At 38.4% G+C, this 24,306-nt stretch overlaps 1 protein-coding gene across 3 annotated transcripts in view; it reads right to left on the bottom strand.

Annotated features, from left to right (window-relative positions):
- CTTN (cortactin) overlaps window positions 1-24,306 on the bottom strand; it is a 33,716-nt gene that overhangs the window by 4,621 nt on the left and 4,789 nt on the right. For 2 of the 3 annotated variants that reach the window (XM_032225476.1, XM_032225466.1), the window contains 13 exons: window positions 23,568-23,651; window positions 23,189-23,262; window positions 21,156-21,285; window positions 17,935-18,045; window positions 16,792-16,846; window positions 15,741-15,851; window positions 12,701-12,811; window positions 11,149-11,259; window positions 7,995-8,050; window positions 6,104-6,173; window positions 4,286-4,434; window positions 1,292-1,381; window positions 55-238 (listed from right to left, as the gene is read on the bottom strand). In XM_032225476.1, the coding sequence (XP_032081367.1) occupies window positions 55-238; window positions 1,292-1,381; window positions 4,286-4,434; window positions 6,104-6,173; window positions 7,995-8,050; window positions 11,149-11,259; window positions 12,701-12,811; window positions 15,741-15,851; window positions 16,792-16,846; window positions 17,935-18,045; window positions 21,156-21,285; window positions 23,189-23,262; window positions 23,568-23,651 (1,336 nt within the window). Of the gene's footprint in view, window positions 1-54; window positions 239-1,291; window positions 1,382-4,285; window positions 4,435-6,103; window positions 6,174-7,994; window positions 8,051-9,284; window positions 9,396-11,148; window positions 11,260-12,700; window positions 12,812-15,740; window positions 15,852-16,791; window positions 16,847-17,934; window positions 18,046-21,155; window positions 21,286-23,188; window positions 23,263-23,567; window positions 23,652-24,306 lie in introns of all 3 variants that reach the window. The other variant, XM_032225485.1, reaches the window with a different exon arrangement.

The following is a 24,306-nucleotide window of genomic DNA, read 5'->3' as shown; positions in this document are numbered from 1 at the left end:
TAGACAACATGGAATTACCCAAAGATTCAGACACGAAAAGAGAAGCTGTTTAACCTGCTTGATACTGATTTCCTACTGCAGCCTCTTCGTACACGGTCGCCGATTCATAGGCCGGCTCTCTCTGACTAACTGCTTCTTGATAGTCAGATTCTTCAGCTTTGCGGTCCTGTTCTGGCTCCTGTACATTTGGAAGACTTGCATTGGAACTTTTATAACCAGATTCGAAGGAAGCAGCATCCTACACAAATAAAAGCAACCATTATGCAAGATATCAATTATCAAAAATTTATCAAGAAGTTCCCTGTTGCTGTTAAGTTATCATTGCTGTTGAAGTGAATTATCATTACACTTCTGGTGATATTTCACCTGGCCATTCACCATTTTTCAAAATATTGGATTATGAACATTATCCACTGTGATCCATTAAGCAAAAACACCGCAGAATAATAGGGCCCCATGCACTATTCTCAAACATGGTGGGTAGGCTGGGGCAAAAAACTACATCTAATTTCATCTGGAATGCAACATTTATTAACGTTAAAAGTAATTTGACACAGAGATTGCTTTCCATAGTTCTTCCCCTTCTGACACTTTAAAAATTAGTTTGGCCATTTTGGACACATCTTGGAAATTCAAGCAGAAAACTTTTAGGGGAATTTATGAGGTCTCCAACTGGGTCTCTCAGACACAGTAAAATGTGCTAAGAGCCCCTAACCCTATGTGAATGGATTTTGGGGGGAACAACAACACGATTTCTCTGGGTCTGCCTTCAATCTTTAGGAAAGTATTCAAAAGAGGACTGGGCTGCAGAGTGCTTGAAGGGAAAACATGATTGGACTGCCTAGCAAATATTTAGTTAGCAATTATGCCTTGTTTTCTGGAACATACTTTTTGAGTCCATAGAAAGCGGCAGTCTATATAGTATAGTGTAATAAACAAACAAACAAAGATGGCTTGTGCAGTCTCTGCAGGAGCACCCAACCCCATTGGCAGCAAATTTGAGGGTTCAGGAAAGGCTGTTGCCCTACCTTACCCCACCTACATTAAGGATTTCTCTAGCACATTATTATGTATAACTAGTCAAGCCTGATATAGATAGGTGTTTGATTGGTTTATATAGTTAAATTAATCTAAAAATTGTAGCTTTTCCAACTCACGATATAGGGCAACCTGTTAAATGGATTTACCTGTTTTATTTATTATTTTACTGGAAGAAGGATATGAATGTCATGAATATGCTACACAAAATGCATTGGAAAAAGGACTCTGACATTGAAACAACCAAACCAACCTCGTAGATTGCATCCGATGGCACTTTTTCTTCCACTGGTTGTGGAGCTAGAGGTTCAGGAGGATTCTGTTTCTTGCATTTGGCTTTTTCCTTTTCAAAAAAAGAAAGTATGATTTTAAGGTAGCTTAAACATATATCAATAGGCACAAAAATATTTTTTTAAGGTAAAGATTATGAAAAACCATCTTAATCATAGTTATTTGAGGATACACATTCATGGTGCAGAAGACTAAAACTGAAGGCAACTAATATGCAGGAAGTGTTACAATGGTGGGTTGCAGGCGGTACGCCCCGGTACAGGTGTACTGGATCCTGCCCGGAGCACCAGGTACCATTCCAGTACGATGCTCCGGAGGGCCCACCCGCCCGCGCTCCTTACCTGTGCTTTAAGCTTTTGGCGTTTCTGCATATGACCCCTGCACAACACTCCGCCGAGTAGCTGGAGTGTTGTGGAGGCTTGCAGAAGTGTCATTTGATGCTACAACGCATGCGCGCACCACACACGTGCATGTGGGTGACTCCGGGGCCGTTCCAACCGTACCGGTTGGAATGGAATCCAGAACCCACCACTGAAGTGCTACCTTGGATTAAGACTACCCGGGGGTACTGATTCAAGTGATTTTCAGTTCTTCATCACAGGACTACAACTGGGAGGAGAAATATTTGAGGCAGGGACCATCTTGAGAGCTATAATTATGCACGTGGGAATGAGGGGAAGAGGGTAATTGTAATTTGTATTATTTGTACAATGACACCCTCAGGGCTTCTTACAGGTGCCTAGGTTGCTCATGAAATGCCATTAATGGGTTTTCCATCCCGATTCTGTCACTTGGAATGAGATAGCTCATGTGTCTCTTCCTCCATCACAGCCTTTCTCTGATGACTTCATAACATGTGATTCACTTAATGACCATGTCAGTTACTTAACAGCAGTGATTAATGAATGTGGTAAAAATTGTAGTAAAACCAGGTCTGGCCACTTGATAAGGAACCATATTGTTTAGCAATTGAAACCCTGTTATGGTCATAAGTCAAGGACTACCTGTATTTTAACACATGTCCATGGAACACCACATATTTAAATACTGATAAACTGCCCACAGACACAACTGTTGGGTGGGAAGGCAGACTATAAATACAACATATAAACTCATGTAAACATTTTATGAATCAAGTCTATAAATCTTCCTCCTGCCTTGTTGACCTCAGAGATTTATTATTTTCCATCTTTATCGGGGATTGTGTGAGGTAAATTAAGCCATTAGAGAACTTGTGCATTGTATTACACAAGGTGCACGTATTATACAGCAGACAATTTCTCTTTACACATCAATGTCTCATAAAGAAACACTGTGGGTGGCGCAAGACACCATGCTAGGAAAGGCTGCTTGCAATTTCCCATGGGTTATCTTTAAATGTCATGTCTTAAATGCATTCTAAAAAGGTAGCAACTGAGGAGCAATAATCTAAAATATTTCTTAATTAAAACCATACATGGAACTACCAGGTTGCTTTTCTATTTCTTTGATTGAAATGACTTTTTTTCCCTGCAGCTCAGCAAATAAATAAATAAAAGTGCCAATTTTTATAGAATAAAAACACATTTTATACAATAAGCTATCTTATTTTTCAAGAACTAAAATAACTATAGAGAAGATAGCATTCATCCGCCTTCAATAAATTTAATACATCTTTTCCAGCAGACTCTGCATATTGTATGGCAAATCTACCTCAGAATGTTACCAGGAATGCATGTCCTGGCAACTATATTTTACCAAATGCAGCTAATACTTCTCCTAACTTTTGCTTTAAATTTACCAGTGAAATGAAGTCTTAGGACACTTGTTGAGGTCAATAGCTTAATAGAATTCAACAGGAGTACAATAATACAAAAGTCCTGGCTAATGATCCTATATATAATATTATATTAGCATATATCTTAGTGACAATAATATAAAAATGTAATTTTAAATATAATTGTCAGTTTGGTCTGGTGCAGAGGTAGTCAACCTTTTTATACCTACCGCCCAATTTTGTATCCCTGTTAGTAGTAAAATTTTCTAACCGCCCACCGGTTCCATATTAATGGTGATTTATAAAGTAGGGAAGTAACTTTACTTTATTTATAAAGTAAAAGCAGAGTTATAGCAAACCCATACCGCCCACTATGAAAGCTGGAACGCCCACTAGTGGGTGGTAGGGACCAGGTTGACTACCACTGGTCTAGTGGTTAAGATACCAGGCTAGAAACCAGAGACCGTGAGTTCAAGTCTCGCTGTAGGTATGAAAATCAACAAAGGCTCTGCCATAGTGTGACAATTTCTTATATTTTATATGATTTATACTGCAGCAGGTGTCAAGTTGTGTGGCTCCTTAGAAAACAACTACAGGTAATCCTTGACTTACAACCACAATTGAGTCCATTCTTGTTGCTAAGCAAGGCAGCTGTTAAGTGAGATTTGCCCCATTTTACAACTTTTTTTACAACAGCTGTTAAGTGAATTACTATAGTTGTTAAGTGAATCATGTGGCTATTAAGCGAATCTGGTTTCCCCCATTGACTTTGCTTATCGAAAGTCAGCTGGGAAGGTTCCAAATAGTGATCACATGACAACACCCCACCCCCACCCCGAGGCACTGCAATGGTCATATATATGCCAGCTGCTGAGCAACTGAATTTGATCCCGTGACTCTGGGGATGCTGCAATGATTGTAGGTGTGCCACTGTAACTTCAAACGGTCACTAAACAAATGATTGTAAATTCAAGGACTACCTGTATTCTCATAACTCTTTTACAATCCATAATTTAAGAGTCTTAGAATAATTACTACTTAGTTACATAAAGAAGCTTTTAAAGAAAGCTGACACATATATACTGATCTTGATTTTACTCTCAGTCAGAATCTACACTTGCAATGGTGCAACTAAAGTCAGGAGGAGATGGGGAGAGTGGAAGGGATTGTGAGAAAGACAAAAGTATGAATTTCACCAACTTCGATTATCCTCCTAGCCTCTTCTTGTTCCTCCTTGTCCTTGGCCATCCTTTGAGCTCTTTCAATTTCTGCCTTTCTTCTGTCTTCTTGTTCTTTATCCTTAGCTAGATTTTCAAAGTTAGCTCTGATGTTGCTTGTTTTGGCATTTGCTGCAATGGTTCACAATATGAAAATGATTATCCGTTAAGTCATTTTCCCACCCCACAAAACTTCAGAAGCAATTCCCAATCATTTGCTCTCAAAATCCAGACTAATTATTTAGTGTACTGGTCAGACTACAAATTATCTGTGCTTATAAAAGATCACAAGGTGCAGCTAAGGAGAGTAACTCATTCAACTTCCCGAGAGAAACATCTGCCACAAAACATGCATCGGCTGAAAGCTTAAACTGAACCCATCTACATACTACTAAAGCGCCTGTGTCTGTTTGCTACTTTGCAACCTTCAATTGGGTGAAACTTTGTCAACGAAGTTACCTCAAAGAGGCTATTCTGCAGACTCCTGGGACCCATTATTCTCAAATTTGGAGAAATTGTGGCTGCTTCAGAGCTACTGCCAGGGTGCTGCTGCTTCAGTACCACCACGATGCTTTTGCAGTCACATGATCCTCATTTTCAACGACAGCTTCCTGGTCACTTGTCCAACCTCTCACTTCCCTCCCCTCCCCTGCCTGCTGGAGGGAGATTTCTGATGCTCAATGCCTCACAAGGAAATTCAATGGGGGAAGCCAAATAGGAAGTTGAAGTCACTCCTACCCTACTGATTGTTTTTGCCATGGTCATTTTGTTTTCTTTGTTTAGGTAAGGAAGTATCTCTGAAATGATACCCTCAAAGGGTCACGGGTTGTCTACTTACTGATTTAAATTAGAAATAAAAGGTAACTCCAAATATATGATCAAAGATAGGTTGACATATTCGGTTTCAATAATAGCCCCTACAATTAGAGATTGTAGGCAGAAAACAATTACTGTATTTTTCGGAGTATAAGACACACCGGTGTATAAGACGCACCAAGATTTCGAAGAGGTAAGAAAGAAAAAAAAAGTTTTTGTCTTCCCCAGCCCCAGGAGCACTCTGCAGGCTTCAGCCGGGTTGGGGCAAGGCAAAAACGCTCCCGTTTTTCATCCACTTTTCACCAAAATGGGGGCATTTTTCCCTCCCCCCAGCCCTGCTGAAGCCTACAGAGTGCTTCTGGGGGTGGGAGGAGGCAAAAACACTCCCGTTTTTTGCGAAAAACAGCTCGTTTTTCACAAACATGGGATGTATTTGGTGTATAAGATGCACCAATATTTCCACGCTGGTTTTTTTTTGGGCAGGGGGGAAGGTACATCTTATACTCCGCAAAATACTGTATATTAGATGGCTACTTGGCTTTTGTTTTTTTCACCCACACTTTAAAAGCTAGACCTTTCAAGACTTGTTAGTAGCTCTTTGCTGATAAGAGTCTAGAGATTTTTAAGATGTTAAAGGAAACAAAACTATATACCGTATTTTTTGGACTATAAGATGTTCCGGACTATAAGACAGACCTAGCTTTTGGGGAGGAAAACAAGAAAAAATATCTGCCTCTGCCTCCCAGCATCCATCTGGCCCATCCACTGCAGCCCATCCGCCGACATCTGTTCGCCAAGGCCACCACGGCCCCTTCTAGTTCAGCTGATTGGCACTGCACCAACTCCCCTCCCCCTCCGCCGCAATATTCGCTGTATAAGACACGAAGACTTTTCTACCCACTTCTTTGGGGGGGGAGGGGGGAGAAGTGCATCTAATACTCTGAAAAATACAGTAATTAAAAAACCATGAAAAGAGGGATCTTACCAGCTTCTACTGGTTTGGTCTTCTGGTATGTTGAAGACAATTTCTCAATATCTTCGAAAGATGATGCATTCTATCAATACAATGAAATGGAAACCAGTTCATGTAAAGCATGGTTCCTCAACATTGGCAACTTTAAGATGTATGGACCTCCAACTTACTTGCTAGTTGGAGAGTTTTAGAAATTAAAGTTCATACATCTTAAAATTACTAAGAGTGAGAAACACTGACATAAAGGAACAAAAATAAATTTCTTAGACAAACCATTGCAGTTACTATTACATTACAGGTAACTCAGATGCACAAATTCTTCTCAAACTTTATGAAATGAATTTATGCAAGACAGAAAGAGGTGCATATTCAAATCTTTCTCTTAACTGGGAAAGCTGTACTAGAACTATAATATGTACATACTGCGCACGCGCGCGCACACACACACACACATACCAGAATAACGGAGTTAGAAAGGATCTTGGAGGTTTTCTAGTCCAATCCCCTGCTCTAGGAAGAGCCCCTATACCCATGATGAGAAATCTCTGGCACGCCTGCCACAGGTGGCACGTGGAGCCATCTCACATGAGCCGTTGCTCTATGTCAGCTCCAGCATGCATGCACGCCCTGGCCAGCTGATTTTCAGCCTCCCGCAGCCCCCCGGAGGAAATACCAAGCTCAGCTTGGTGGCGAGCAGCACAACAGCAGTGTGGCACATGTGTGTGTGTGTTGTGTGCACATGCGCATGTGGGGGGCGTGCTTTGTATTATGGGTGCCAGCACGTGCACCCGCTATCGCACACGTACACTTGCATTTTGGGCACCCAAGACAAAAAGTTTAGCCATCACTCCCCTATACCATTCCAGACAACTGGCCGTTCAGTCTCTTCTTAAAAGCCTCCAGTGAGGAAGCACCCACTTTTGAAGGCAAGCCGTTCCACTGGTTAATTGTTCTCACTGTTAGGAAATTTCTCATTAGTTCAAGGTTGTTTCTGTCCTTGATTAGTTTCCATCCACATATTTTCTTGCCCCACACATGTATACATACACTCCTACATACCATTGGAAATGTTTTGACTGCATTTGTGCTTTGAACAGGGGTAGAACTCTGTGGCAAATTCTGATTTTGTTATTCTATGATTCCTGGTAGCCAATAGTTCCTTTTTCTTTTCATATATGCACTAAAGTGTCCAGGTTTCTGCTATAAAGCAAAATCTTAATAATATGTATAAGTGGGATGTGCATGCTTCAAAAATGACATGCAAGGGTTCAGAATTCATGCAAACCAAAGCAACTTGCTAGTCATTAAAGCAGCCCATCTTTTTTCATTCTTGCACATGTACCTAAAAGATTTGCTGCTTTGTGATCTGCATTAAATAGCAATAGCAGTTATAGCAGTTAGACTTATATACCGTTTCATAAGCGGTATATATCTAAGCGGTTTACAGAGTCAGCATATTGCCCCCAACAGTCTGCGTACTCATTTTACCCACCTCGGAAGGATGGAAGGCTGAGTCAACCTTGAGCCTGGTGAGATTTGAACCGCCGAACTGCAGATAACAGTCAGCTGAAGTAGCCTGCAGTACTGCACTCTACCCACTGCGCCACCTCGGCTCTTGCATATAGGCTGCTATAATGATTTGGTTCATTAAAGCAGCCATGTCCTTTTTTTTCCAGTTTTGAACACAGGAATTTTTTAAAAAAAACCTGTGTGGTTTATTGAAGAGTAGAGAGGAGCTGGCACTATGTGAAGTCTGAAGCACCTCTTTGCAATCTTTTCTGTAGGCTGCAGAGCTCTCCTTAACAAGACAAGAATGTCTTCAGAGAAAGTACACTTTACGATAATGGAATGATTTTCAGTATTAGTGGAGAAGGCTAACCCCATCGCTCATTTAATTAAATACCTTGTCCATCCGATCTTTCTGGACACCATACTTTCCACCAAATCCTTTAGAATAATCTGAAAACAGAACAAAAACAATTGATTGTAAATGCTTTTCTCTCAATGGCTACCGAAAGGATGTTCATGCACAAAGTACAGTGACTGCAGGCAAGCCAAAATACAAAATAAGTAGATGCAAAAGGAAAAGTACATATTCTGAGGGCCTCAAAGCATTGGTAGGTATGCAAGTGACAACAGGCTAAAGCATGCTTCCTCATCCATTGGCTGAAATGAAATCAGATCCGAGCAAAGAAAGAGGTGCTCTCCCTCAAGACACCTGCCTCAGGCCACATCCACAGTGCAGCCTTGAGCAATCGTCACATTGTTAAAGGAGAGATTGAAGTCAGACATTCTGCCTCTTTATGAAGGCCACTATTTCAAGGCATTACATGCTTTTTACTTAAAAAAAAACAAGAATTGTGAATGCCTTAATGATTTAAAAACAATGGCCATGTTATGTTTTTAAAGATTGCCAACAAGAATACATTTAAATGCTGGACAAACATGTTAAAAAGCACAAGGATGAATCAAGTATTAAAGGTTTTTTTTTAATCTCCTGCTTACTTTGACTTATTTTACAGACAGACGCAATGCACATATATATATATATATATATTACATAGATACACGTTTTTGTGAGAGAAACATGAAAAACTGGAATTAAGTTTATTTACCTAAAATGTTAATGATATAATAATTCCAGATGCGCTCATGTTAACGAACACACTGCATGAAGCAAGTTATTACTCAAATAGAAAGTTCTTATCTAGCTGCCAGCTGAGGTATATTTCTAATGGAAAAAAGTTACAATCATTCTACAATCATTATCATATAATATATAGCTATATCATCAACTTCAGGACTAACTTTGGCAAAGAGATTTTGTACTTTCTTTTTGAAACCATTTTTATAATAATTTCCTGTAATTAGTAAATAAATCTGGACTTGTGTACTAAAGATATAGGAGCCAAAGGTTTATGGAAAGGAAAGGACTGTGATTGAAAATATACACAGTGTTGAGCACCCCAAAGTTTGCTGGAATGTACACCAAGCAGATGGGGTGATGCGCTATCATTCAGGACGTACAGGATTATTAAAGTAACTGAAGGTCACTTAATTATTTCCCTGATGTATATGCAAATGAAGAAGAAATTAAAGTTGCCATGCATTGTATGGGACTTTGCAATGAGCAGCTTAGGTCTGGATTAGAAATGATGGCACTGGGTTCAAGAGTTAGAAGCGGAAACTCTGCCTTGTTGCGACTCGTGCTTCGCTAGCTTCTCCTTGTAGTCAAAGCCCAGAGCTGATGGGTCCTGCCTTTCGGTTTGAACACCAAATTTCCCTCCGAAACCACTCTTATAATCTGAGAAATTCAGAATATAAGGACAAGGGGGGGGACGACACCAAGGGAAGGAAGGGGATGGGGAAAAGAGGAACGTGTTTAGACGCAACATACATGAGTTAAAAAGCTTGTTAAAAACAGTTGTGGAAACGGGTAGGGGAAGGTTTTGTCTAAAAAGAGATGTTAAATTTTGAGAAACAGCTTAAATTTTTTTTAGACTGAAGCTTACAGTAATTCCAAATTGAAGTGTTTCTTGCTATTGAGTATACATATAACACTCACACATCCAACATAGCAGGAGATGGGGTTTCTCTCATATGCTCATTTTCCAGAAGCACATTTTGAAAGAGGGATGTATCAGACATGCAATTACTCCCCACTCCACTTTCCCATCATCTGAAGTTCAACAGTCCCTTCAAAACGTTAAGAAGCATGCAGTCAGACACAAAATGGTTACCCTCCCACCCAATATACAGCCATTACAAACCTGAATGTAAATTCTGCATTTATATTCAGGTATGGAATATAACACACAGACACTAACACAGATTTAACCAATGTAGTATGTCAGATACACTAACAAATTATAGTTTCTTATTTCAGACTACTCACTTTTAATCATGATTCAGTGCAAATATAAAATACACACAATCCCTGCCAGATTAAATTGTCTGCACTGTATTAGGTACTTACAAACATAATTGGTACTAGAAATTATGTCACTAAGTGGGGCAGTCATTGAGTGAGTTGCACCTAATGTATGGCCTTTCTGCTGTGGTTGTTAAGTGAGCCCCTGTGGTCATTAAGTGAATGCAGCTTCCACCATAGGTTTTGCTTGTCTGAAGCCAGCTAGGAACGCTGCAAGTGGGGATCACATGACCTCAAGATGTAAATACATATTGGTTGCCGAATACCTGAATTTGGATCATGCGACCACAGGGATACTGTGGTAATTGTAAGTGCAAGGAACAATAATTAAATCACATTTTTCAGGACCATCATAACTTTCAACATACCTGTAAACAGCTGCTCATGAACAAGGTGCATTTTGTGTAAAATAGACTCACTCAGTTCCTACTGCTTTAGCCTTTTTTAGATACTACTGAATTGCCAAATGAGTAAGGTAAAGGTAAAGGTTCTTCTTGCACATATGTGCTAGTTGTTCCCAACTCTAGGGGGCGGTGCTCATCTCCGTTTCAAAGCTGAAAAGCCAGTGTTGTCCGAAGACATCTTCGTGGTCATGTGGCCAACATGACTAAATACCGAAGGCACACAGAACCCTGTTACCTTCCCACCAAAGGCGGTTCCTATTTTTCCACTTGAATTTTTACATGCTTTCAAACTGCTACGTTAGCAGAAGTTGGGACAAGTAATGGCAGCTCACTCTGTTAAAGGCTCTAGGGATTCAAACCGCCGAACTGCTGACCTTTCTGATTGACAAGCTCAGTGTCTTAGCCACTGACCCACTCACTGCCAAATGAGTAGGGAAGCCCTATTTTCATATCTTTAAATAAAGGTTGGGAAGGATAATTCAACGACGACTGAATAGCTCTCCTCTCCTGTTTTAACAAATTAAGATTAAATTTCCCCTTTCTGATTACAACCCATCTCCCCACCCCTGCCCACTCTAGAATTCCAGGAAAACTAAAGTTAGCAGCTATGAACAAAAGCAATTGCATGCAGTAGCAATTAGCCATATTTATTTACCTATCTCTATTTTTCACTTTCAAATGTTATGCCCAACAGTGCATGCAAAGCTTATCAATAAATGTACCTTTTTGAGATTCGTGCAACTGTACTTTTTCCTGGTGATCCCAGCCAAGTGCACATTTATCCTGTCTGTCAGTCTGTATGCCAAACTTTCCACCGAAACCTTTCGTATAGTCTGTGTAAAGGAAACATTACAAGATGTTATTTGGATCTGACTGTTGTCTAAGAAGTCATTTTAAGTGTTTTGTTGTTGTTTTTTACCCAAAAGAAAATAGCAAGAAATCCAAAACCTTTGGATCAATCACTAACTGACCAGCCCAACCCACCTCACAAGATTGTTGTTGTTGTGGGGAAAACAGGAGTGGGAAGGAGTATTATATATGTTTGCCACCTTGAGTAAAGTAATAAAGGTGGGACAAAACTCAAATAAATAAATAAAAAGATATATGGATAACATTTAGAAACAAGAGAGGAACAAAGAAAATACTAAAAAAATATGCCAAGGTTGTAATCCTAAGCATTCATGTGCTCACCTAGCAATTTTGCAATTTCAGTCTACAATGTTGCCTTTGAAAGGCTTATGAGTAATTAGATCATATAATCAACCCTCTTTTGTTTTCCAAGCAAACAATGGTGTACAATGTAAAATAACAAAAGACCACATATTCAAAAGTATAATTAAAGCGTATTTACTAAGTAATTGTTTGGTTTACATATAAAGCTAAGCCATATGTAAAGTAGCTTGGCATGAACAGGATGAGTGAATGGAATCAATGAATAAACCATTGGGTGTTTTAGAAAGAAAACTATAACCTGAAACTACAGTCCATTAATAGCCTAATAATTTGAATCAAAATTGAACCTAATATGCAAGCCAGGCACTTGGTTTGCTTGTGATTTCCTGGCTCAGCTGGATTTTTGTGTCCTGTTCAAGTCTGTCTAATTACAGAAGTTCAAGGCAGATAAAAATAAAAAGGGAGAGAGACTAAAAAAAAAACCCAAGAATTATCTAAACAAACCATGGTGACTTTGCAAGACTGACTCTGGCTTATTTAACAAGCTCTGGGTTAGTATGATGTCTAAATGCAGTTAATTGTTTAATTTAAATCAGTAATCCAAAGCATATTCTTGTAAATCATAGCAGCCAAACTTGTTAGTGGCTGTTGTTTATGCTGGATGTCAAAAACCAGCAGGTAATTTGCTACATCAAATTATGAAATATATAGTCTCACTTTTTCTTCTAGATAGTAAAATATCAGTCTGAACTATGCATAATAAATGAAGGCTCTGATCCATCATAAAGTTAGCTGAAAAGTTCTGTTAGCTGAAAAGTTCTGCCTTATTTTTATTATCCTACAAGCCCTATTGAAGAAACTGACTAGATTTTATTGTTCCAAGTCATTTTGAAGACTTTTTTTTTAATGGAAAGTCAGATTATAGTAATAAACAATCTCTTAAATACATTTTTACAACAGAAAAAAGAAGGAAAGGGTTTTTATAAAATAGTTTGTAGATTTAAGACTTGAAAGCCTTGGTTCATGCAGATAAGATTACAATTTCAGGTTTAAAGAAGGTCAACTCATAAACAATTTTGTGGAGTAAAATAAAGTAAAAACCTTTCTGTGATTCATGTTTTTCAGTTTTGCCCTGGTATTCAAAGCCAACAGCACTTTTATCCACTTTCTCTTTGTCCACACCATATTTACCACCAAAACCTTTAGAATAATCTGGAGATGAGAGTAAAAAAAAATAAAGTCATTCATAATAGTACAAACTAAAGACATTGGACATTTATAGCTACTTGATTCAGTACACTTTTACTGACTTGGCATGGATAAAAAAATCCCATAAAAACCTATAATCATTTAGCCAATGGTTTGGGGTGTTTTTTTTTAATGGAAAGAGTTGCGGGTTCAGCTGAGTCATCAAGAGATGAGACTCTGAGGATGAGATGGAGGAAGATGAGCTAAAGCAAGTTTATTTTAAAGACCGGTTAACCCAGAACTTGGGTTTCCCTTAACTATGGCTAACTATGCTTTCAATGTAGCAGTAAATGCACATACAGTAAAACTAGAAGTTCCAAGCAGGGGGTATGAACATGTTTTTGTAAACTGTGAATATGGTCTTGTAAACTGGCTGTCACATAAGGAAGGGTAGTGATGTGCTTAGGATCAGTTCTATGCCAGAGGTAAGTCAACAATGCATGTTCCAAGTGAATTTTGTAGTTAAGTACAAAGAAGTAAGCCACCAATTCTATGATACCTATGAAACCTGTTCCACTATAACAGAGAGGTTTGTCATTCCTTCAAATAAATTTACAAAAAAGACTACCCATTTCTGGCAGCAAGCTCCAATGATATTGCTTGAAAAGAACAGAATCCAGAACAAGATACAGCATTTATTTTGTGGGGAAAATGCTATTTGGAAAAAAATAAGTACTATTCTGTCTGTGGAAATGGGGAGATCTGTGCTTAAGCCTACCCTCAGTCATATAAATTGTCTGAGTGACTTTAGGAAAGTCACTATCTTTCAGCCCAAACTACCTCACAGGATTCAAGTTATGCTTCCTTTAATATTTAACCTAACTTTAACAAACAAATAGCTAAAGGAAAATAAAAAGGCTGGAACACAATATTCTTTTAAAAGTGATGCATTTTTTTGAACTTTGCCATAAAAATGTTTTAAAAAGCATGCAGAAAATACATGAATGCATATGAGCTACCAATTCAGCTTAATTCGAAATTAATGTAAATATCATAAAGCAATGAAAATCATTTTGGGCAGAAAAATTGAGAACCAGACTTCAATAAATGCATACTGTCTATGCCCTGGACACAACTGCCAAAAGGGAATGCAGTAAACCATATGCCAAAATATATGCCAGTGGTGGTGAACCTATGGTACGTGTGCAGGAAATGGCATGCAGAGCCATCCCGTGCAGGATGCGTGACCTCACTGGCTCCTTTTCCGTGTTCCTGTGCACACACACGTGCCGGCCAGCTGGCCTTCATACACACGGGATCACCGAAACCAGAAGAGCAGTGTTCCAGCACGCATGTGCACGCCGGCACTCAAACGGGTTTCAGTTGCACGCATGCACCACAGCCAGCTGTTTGTTGGGCCCAAGCCCGCAACCAGAAATCTGGGTGCCGGCGTGCACATGCATGATGGAACGCTGCTGTTCCGGGTTTCGGTGGTCTTGCGCAAGAGAAGGACAGTGAGGCCGTGCATTCCTCATGGGATGGTTTCGTGTGCCATTTCTGGCATGCAGGTACAAAAAAGGTTAGCCATCACTGATCTATGCTGTATAAAATGTACTTTGAATCACAACTTTCCCCATACACAAGAACAGAAAGCAAACGAGATGCTTGCATAAATTATACAAATTTCTATCAAACTCCCACTTTTGCAGACAAAATTTGGAAGGAAGCAGTAAACTAATACAATATAGTTTCAGATCTATGTTAGGAAGACCTTATTTCGTTTAGAGGAGAATTAGTAACTTCAACTCCGCCTTTATTTCAATGCAAATCTGAACATGTTTAGACATCAAATCTCATTGGATTCAATGTTTTTTTTTATGATTCAATGCTCTTTCTAGGATAAAAATAAAGTTTGAAAGAATTTTTCGCACTATAAGACACACCAGATCAAAAAGACGCACATTAGCTTTAGAGGAGGAAAACAAGAAAAAAAATCTGCCTCTGCCCCCCAGCATCCATCTGGTATTAATCTGGCTAGAGCCCTTCCAGTAAACAGCCTGGTCAGCTTCAGCACATTATCGCAACTCCAGCATGTGGCTCGTCAAGCCTCCGCTCCATTGTGCCCACCACCAGTCAACTGAGCTGAGCTGCTGCCCCCGCCGCCAGGAAACTCTCGAGCTTTCGCTGCCAAGCAGCTGATTGGTGGTTGGATCGGCCTCCTGGAACACCACCAATCAGGTGTTCTAGGTAGCGGGGGATTGCCTATCGACATCTAGAACAGCCGATTGGTGGCATTCCGGGAAGCCAATCCATCCGCCGATCAGCTGCTCAGCAGCGAAGGCTCCAGCATTCCCTGCCGGCGACTCCAACCCCCTCCCCCCCACCACAATATTTGCTCTATTAGACACACAGACATTTCCAGCCATTTGGGGGGGAGGGGAGTGTGTCTTATAGTGTAAAAAAATATGGTACTTCCAGTAGAGGCAGAACAGGGATATTTTTAATTCTAACTGTATAGCATTTTCTCATTTGATTCTTCCAGTACATTCTGTTATAGATAGCATCCATAACAGTGTTAATTACCATTATTTTTGTCAAACAAAAGCAGAATACATTAGAAAGGAGTATCCCTAAACCCACTAGATGGGATGATTATTTCTCAAGCTAGGGTTACATCAGGACTAGATCCAATGATAGGTTGTTAGAGTAAAATGGACTGTGGGGGTGATTATGTTTGCGCATGCATGCACACTGAACTCCCTGTATTTTAATGTCTTCTATTACATAAGCATCCACACAGGCAGAAAACAGAGAGCTAGAAATATTCTCCACATCAACTAATTTCTCAAAAATGAAGTGATAATGAAGCTATAAAAACAAGAAGATTTCTTGCAGACTTGTAAAGGGAAGGAATTATTTAGGACCTTGCTATGGTATTGATTTAGCAACAAACCTTTCTGGGATTCATGTTTCTCTGTTTTTCCTTGGTAATCAAATCCCATGGCACTCTTGTCTACTCTGTCAGCCTGCACACCGTACTTCCCACCAAATCCACTTGAATAGTCTGAGAAGAGAGTAAAATACACCATGTATCAGAAATTACTGTAGGAGCAGCAGAACAAAAGAATGGGTATCCTTGCTGGTAGACTAGAGTTATGATCAAGTTCACTGATAAATACTGCACATCCCCCACTGAATCCCATTATTTGATAACACCACTATAAGTAAAGTGTCCTAGAATTTGGAGACTCTCCAAAGGGTATTTAGGATGCCTTCAGAATTTCTACCAGCATTAAAGGTCTTTACATTTGTGTCAGCAATCTGGATTGTGATCTACATTACTAATAACAAATTCAAGTCAACACAATTTCTGCTATTTTATCACTTCCTGCCTTAGTGCTCTACTTTTCAAAATGAGGGAAGCAGTGTTTTATGATGCTAAGTATCACTGTCATCAATCCTAACATTAATTCCAAAAGGATATCATTCTGGAATGCTTACTTTATTTAGCCATGGAGCTGCTGTTGCTCTATTACTCTATAGGCTCACACATTAAGCATCCATATAAGTGTCATCAATGAATCAGAATTGAGCTGGAAGGGACCTTGGCCGTGTTCTAGTCCAACCCTCTGCTCAAGCAGGAGACCCTATACCATTTCAGAGCTGTCTGTCCACTTTTTTCTTAAAACCTCCAGTAATGAAGCATCTATAATTTTTGAAGGCAAGCTGTTCCATTGGTTAATTATCCTCACTGTTAGGAAGTTTTTCCTTGATTCAAAGTTATTTTGCTGAAAATTGGGATGTGCTTTACTAGGCTTTATTAATACCTGCAGCAATTAACTGGTAAGAGAGAAATTAATGATAAAGTATTTTATTCAGTGTGTTGCGGTAAATTTTTATTCTACCTGTGGATTATGTACATGTATTTAAGTAAAATAACTCCAAAGCAGATTTTGTTAAATCTTTTATATGCTTTGAACAAATTATTTCTAAGTGTGAATTACCTTTCTGAGAAGCATGTTTCTCTGTTTTTCCTTGGTATTCAAATCCCACAGCAGACTGCAAGAGAAAAATAATGCAACAAAAAGTTCTCATTTATAAAAGTTAGAACTGTTATCTTTTCAGGAGTTAGCTATATTTTGGGACAATCTTACATAATGGTTCAGGCCTTCCCCATTTTCAAATGGGGCCGGCATTTAATTGAGTTTTCTGCCATTTTTACATCATCATATTATTGTAGCTTGGATGAGAAGATGCTGTTTGGGACCCCAATCCATGCCCCGGCACCTCTAGGCCCCATTGCCAACTCAGTTGTCCAATCCATTTTAAAAGTGATAGCTACCAATCAGTGTTTCTAATCAATATATAAGCATTAAAAAGGATTTATGAAAAAAATATTTCATAAATTCTTTGTCAGGATATCAGAATTCCTGTATAACACATGTTACACATTTAAATCTTCTAATACAGTGTTTCTCAACCTTGGCGACTTTAAGTCCTGTGGACTTCAACTCCCAGAATTCCCCAGCCAGCTGTGGGAAGTACACTGTTCTACTACAACTCAGCCATCACCACCACCCACAAAAAAAAAGGTCACTGTACTATAAAGAGTGGATTCTGATCATGGTGAGATATAGATATAATGGAGAAATAAATAAAATAAACAAAATATTTATACATTCTTGGTTCAGCTTGCAATACAACTATCACAGGTCTTTCATATACTTTCAAGTCTTTAATATACAGTTCAGTATATTTTATAATCATGCTTTAAGATGATTAGTTGGTAAATTTCTTGCTGCTCTCTTTCCTTTATTTTGTGCAAACATAAACACTAGGAACTGGAATAAAGCATCAGAACCCTTTTTCAGAAAAGGAACTGCTGTAAAAGCTATTCAAGCAAAGCTGAAAAACATGCAATATAAAAATGTAACAACCCACAGGGATAGCACAATGTTAGCACAATGATTTAGCACAGTGTTTCTCAACCTTGGCGACTTTAAGTCCTGTGGACTTCAACTCTCAGAATTCCCCAGCCAGCACAGCTGGCTGGGGAATTCTGAGAGTTGAAGTCCACAGGACTTAAAGTCGCCAAGGTTGAGAAACACTGATTTAGCACAATACTAAAAGCACAGAAGGTCTGTTACCTGGTCAACCCTGTCAACCTGGACGCCAAACTTGCCACCAAAGCCTTTAACCGAATCCACCTGGGAGCAATGCTTAGAAAGCTTGGATTGATATTCATGTCCAACGGCTGACTGTAAGGGGAAAAAAGAAGAGAGCCTTTATTAAGCTTTTCATAATGACTGGACTTGAACCGTCATCCTAAATTAGCCTCAGTCACGTATGACTGGTGCACATGCATGTGTCGCAGCAGGCTGAAGCCTTCCTTTCAATTTCACTCAAATGAAACGTTTCGGGCATCTGGCAGCTGCACACTGAGGATAGCTGTTTACAAAGAAATCCTAACAAGCAATGTTCTACTCAGATGATTGGGACAGCAGGCAGCCTGCCATCCAGACCACATGCTGGCCCTACACAAATGAGAAATCTTGTTAACTATCTCAGGGCCTACATTTCAGGGTTCATTAAACCCTTCATACCAGGACTTGATCTAAGCACTCTTCTCTCCTTTCTCCCACAAGGAAAATAGGTATATAAATGCATATTCAGAATGACTATAAGCAAGACAATGTCAAGGAGGTACATTTTCTACCTCCATAACGGCAATAACTAGTCTCCTTTACCTACAATGCATTCCAGGTTTTAGAGTCAATGCAGCATTTAAACTGGCTCCAATAGCAAAACAGTTTGAGCATTTGTTCATTGAACAATTTCTGGGCTACACCACACAAAAATAATTCAGAGTAACTTTGCAATAAAAAAAATACCATATTAAAAAAGGAGCCGTCACCTGGAATGTGCAAATCCAAACAATATTCACTCCATCTCCTTTCTTACTGGAGTCCGATCACACGCTAACCCAAAGCCAGGTTTTTGTGATTTGTTTAAAGTTGTATAGGGTGGAGGATCTCCAAATCTCCACCTACCAACTCAGACTGGCTAAAGATGATGGAGGCTGGGAGAAAGAAGTATTTCTTAATTGCCATTAACATCATCAAAGGTGCCAAGTTTGCTGGCACATCATTTTACCAATGAGCATCTGGGAAACTCCAAATGCAGCCGGCTGATTTTGCCATCTATGAACACTCATATTTATAGAAAGCCACACCACACCCACTTCATTTCCTAAAGTCTCTATCAAACTTTTAACAACTTCCTACACATTTGGCCTGCATATTCCTGTCGCTATGGGGCAGAAAAAGAGACAAAACAAGGCTAACTATATATATTATTTATGATGATTCAGCAACATTTGAAGCATATATTCTATTATTTCCCATCTTTATTTTTTAATATAACAATATTAACTATGGAAATGGGTGCCTTTCAGCTATGTCAAAAGTATCTCACAGAATTCTTAACCACCATAGCCATTTTTGGAATTATATTCCCAGCATAGCTGGAGAAGATTACATTTGACTTAGATACAATGACATTACATTTCACCTGGCTGGGATCAATATGCGTATCAGATTAAAAACACGCAGGCATTTTCAAACTTCATGCTAAGAAATACAGCCTATTTTATCTCTGCATTTTTACTTTGATGCTTCCTCAAATTTCACATTCAGAATGAATTTTGTATTCTTTTTTCTCTGATACCATGATGAAGCAAGAGTTCAGTGTTATTTTCCCAACGGCCTCACAATTTTCCTTAAGGAGATAATCAGTGACCATTCAGTGCAGGCCATGAGGTATGGCCAAAAGTATGCACTGCTATGGATAGAATCCAATTTGGAAACATCCAAGTATTAAACTTTTTTTAAAAAATTATTTTAAATCTCTTGGAGGTAGCATGCTTCCAAATGAATTTGAAACACACTGTTTGCAACTTCTATCATTTAATTTAAATAAAACTTTATTTAAAACATTATATAGAATTCTAAACTTCCAGCAGCTTTTGATCACTATATCCCCCTGGAAAAACTGCCCAAGAGCACTGTGTTCCAGATATTCCATTCACTTGACTTGAATTAAATGGTGAATCCCCCAAAGTCTGTTTCTGCTTGAATTCATGCAGAATTTTATCTCCAATAATTTTAATAACCCATCATGGGCAATCTAACAAAGTACCTTCTATAGTGAGTGTGTTCAGTGTTAATATGTGTTTATCAGAGAACTATCTGATAGAAGTAGCTTCTTACAGCTCAGTCTGATTTGGGAGGTTAAAATGGCCAGCTGAGCTAGCTGAGTTCACTCATCGCCTTTAGCAAAAGCCAAAATGTATTTTACTTTAGTATGATGTATAATGAAGCCTTGATGCATGTTTTTGTCTGTGTGTATGCTTTTCAGTCAATGCTACCTCCTAGCCTACTTCCTGGACAAGTCCCTACAGTTTTCTTGGCAAGATTTTCAGAAGAGATTTGTCACAGCCTTCTTCTTCCTAGAGATAAACATGAGTGACTGGTCCAAAGTCACCCAGTTGTCTTTGTGCTCAAGGCAGGACTAGAACTCATAATATCTGTTTCTAGTTTGGTGCCTTAATCCCATCATCAAACTGGCTCTTTTCTTTTTGTGGTTGAATTATATTGTTTATGTATTGTCGCCAGTCGTGTCATGAACTGTTATAGAAAAGAGTATAAATTGGCATGAAAAAACACCAGCTGGGCTTTGGGCCAGTTACTCTCTCAGAGCCCAACTCACCTCACAAGATTGTTTTTGTGGGGAAAATAGGAGGAGGGAGGAGTATTGGTATATTCACTCCCTTTGGCTTTATGTGGAAAAAAAATTGATGGGATAAAAATCTATATGAAAAAAGCAAAAATACACAAAATGAATTCCCAAGGCCTTCCTTTCTCAAAACTTGCTTGAGGAGAATGCATTAAATCAAAAGAAAAATCATTATAGCATTTACTCAAAAGCTGTGTTTACATTACGGCGCTAAGCTTCGATGCGAATTGCTTCATTTTTATTTAGGGAGGATTCACTTCTTACAGTTCAGATTATAATGGTTTTGTTAAATGAGTCATAGCTTTAAAAGGCAGCGTGAACTCTGTACTGCAAAAGGTTCCCAGGAATCTGCAAAAATAAGCATGAGAAGAAACAAATATGTTCCCCTTCCCAATATTTAATGATAATCTTCAGAGTTGGCTAGATTGTCAAGTTAAGTTGGGTCAACTTTCTCCACCAAGATCGGAATGAAAAGAAAGCACAGGTAGTAGGTCTCAAAAAGTAGGACAGTAACTGAATTCAACATATCCAATCTCTCTAAGGGTAGCAACCAAGCCAATTCCTTGAAATTTACTTTGTCCATGCGGTCCTGTTCCACGCCAAACTTCCCTCCATAGCCATGCGAAGCTTGGGGTCCTGATTCAAGCTCTTTCTCCTTGAGGGACCGGTGCTCTTGGAATACATTTTCTCGAAGTTGATGAATGCTTTGGAAGGGAAGCAAACAAACAAACAAATAGTATCATAAGAATAATCCTAATTCTTATATCCAAAACACACAATTATCTGGTCTCTTATATGTATCCTATATGCTCCCAGAAATCCATGGGACTCTGAAGAAAGCAAGCACAAATAGTTGCCACCTCACAACCAGAAGGAAAATGTTAACTGGGTATAACTTTGCCTTATTCCGACATCCCATTCTTGGTTACAATAATTGAACAATCCATAAAGGAAAAGCAATAATGATAATATACCACAGGAAAAGTAATATTTCATAGCTTAATTGAAACTTATATTCTTTAAACAGACTTGACTTTATTGAGATTTCTCCTATGTCTAATTTTATTGTGTTTCTTAGATTTTTTGTTTTCTTTTTAAACTTTAATTCAACCTTTAAATCATCCTGCGTGCACATGAATTTAAATCATTCATATGCAAGCAGGATGATTTAAAGGTTGACACATGACACAATTCTAGATATATTATTAACTTGAAATATGTAAAGGAGACCTCTGTTCTACTATTCGTACCTAATAAATCTAATAATAAATTACTTTCTTTGCAGACTCATCATATTTGTCAATGAGGACATAGATGCTCAGAAAAGGATTTCAAGCGACTGATTTTTAAAAAATCCACAAACATTTTGGCTTTCTTCCAATTCCCAGGAATATGAAATGCAGCTATATTATTCCAAGGAGTTTTTCTTAACTAAAATAGAGATACTGTGACAGTTAAAACATTTAAAAAACTGTGTTTCTCATATATTGTTAGATAACTGGTACAATTTTTTTCCCCAAAATACATTTTGAAATAAGTACAGTGGAAAAACAGGTTTATTAACTTGTCATATTCCCGAACTTTATGGAGAAACAATTATGAATGCTTTCATAATTTTTAGGCTGACATTCAAAAGTGATTAATTACCTGAAAACACCTTTAACTTCTATTACATTGATCTTCAATTCTTCCTCTAGAGAAGTGTTTCCTGACCACTTCCAGGTGTGCTGATTCAAATTCCCAGAATTCTCATCAATGGCTGTGATAATGGCAGCATTCTGGGATTTGAAGTTTGCACACCTGAAAATGGCTAAGTTTCTCTACCTCAGAAACTTTAAGATGAGTGGACTTCACCTCCCAGAATTCCCAGACACACATCTTAACATTGCTGAGGTTAAGAAACACTGTTCTGGGCCACTGCAATTCAGACATTCCTGAGGTAATGTACCAATATTTAGGGGCTGGATTTATTTCCAAAAAAACCCGGCAAGATCACCAAGGGAACAGCTGTGTTGGCATTGTTCAGAAGAACCAAAGATTCTATAGCGCCCAATGTTTTATTTCTGGAGTGGATTATTTTGCACAGCCTTCATAGAAGTGCTTTTTCTCTCATCCAAGAACTCACAACTAAGTAATAACTGTAACAATGACAGTATAACTAGGATAATTATAACAGTTGAGCAATATCTATGGCAAATATAGGGGCAGGCTGAACAGATATTCATGTAATCGAGTTCAGTCATTAACCATCTGTCATGAATAGGTTTCAGGACATGTATTTCTTCCGTAGATAAAGCAAGTTTTCTGTCAGGACTTATTCCAAAGCTAAGACATAGACATGACAGTACTGACTGTTCCTGTACTTATTGCTAACTCTATATTCAACAATTCTTGGCCATCATCAAACCCAAATTCAGAGGTCTAACCTCTAGAGCACTACTGATATAGAACTGTACTCCCTAACCAGACCTATGAAATGCACTGGGGCTACCACTCCACAAACTCATAGCTGTCCTTGCTCACCAATTATTCTAGAAATTATACCTAAAACTACCAATGGAAATCAGCAAATATCATGGCATATATTTTTTAAAAAAATCATTTTACTTGATATGTTCCTGGTGACCAGATCCTTGGACAGTTTTAGCACCCCAGCGCTGTTCTTTTTCACTTACATCATTCTGTAAAGTACATTGAAAAAGAGGTTTTTATTGCAACAGTTGAACCCAGGTTTTAAGCAAGATCCATCATTCTATTTCCCTGCCACTACTGAATTTGGTCACTTCATTAGACCAAGGACTTCATGTTGTGGACACACTCATATTTAAGGAAATCTAAAGCAGAATTCCCACATCCTTAGACACGCACACACATATCCTCCCAACAGTTCCTAAATTGTGAGTTAATAAGTTCATTCGATTTTCCCACTTTCAATTGTAAAAGTGAATTTTTAAAGATAACTCTTAAATTTAGTTCAAAATTGTACCACAAAGTCAGGATCTGTCTCCCAATCATCAGCACCATCATCCTGGCTCAGACTGATGCTGTGGCCTGCCGATGCTTTCCACATCTGTAACAGAACATGTATAAACAATATTAAATAAAGGTTCAAGGCTTTTTTTAAAAAAATCACACATTCACCATCATAAAATGGGTTTTAGTTCCACAGAATCACAATGTATTTCAGTGGTTAGATGCAATCAATAATGCTAGCTTTGATAGAGTTAATCGATGCCAAATTATTACAAGAAAATTCTCATATTAATTTTGGAAAGAGGATATAGTTTCCTCTAGCTCAACTTCTAAACATAATTCCTGCCAGCACTTCAAGGAATATCAATATTTGTGCAATTCACTCATTTTTGAAAAGCACATTGTAAATATAAAGATATTTATCTGAAAAAACACTTTATAGACCCTTCTTGTTTAGCTAATTCACTTCTGAATATTTACTGCTGGACAACTTTTCATTTCTACCATTACAGGTCTAAAAAAAGTCATTAGGTCAGATATTCTGCATATTTTATATTAATGAACTTCCATTACAACGGAAGCTATCATGCTATATTAAGCAAAGCTTTAACAAGGACACTAGTACAATGTTTCTACTCAAAGATAACTGAAGATGCACCAAAATCCCACAAAGTTGATTTATGATATCAAAATATTATCTCGCAAATATAATCAACAGAAATAAGATTGTGGCCTTTCCTGTATATATCCAA

Source organism: Thamnophis elegans, chromosome 1, assembly GCF_009769535.1.
Source record: "Thamnophis elegans isolate rThaEle1 chromosome 1, rThaEle1.pri, whole genome shotgun sequence".
Classification (NCBI taxonomy): Eukaryota; Metazoa; Chordata; class Lepidosauria; order Squamata; family Colubridae; genus Thamnophis; species Thamnophis elegans.
The sequence above is the reverse complement of the archived record's forward strand: the minus strand, read 5'-3'. Positions and strand labels throughout refer to the sequence as shown.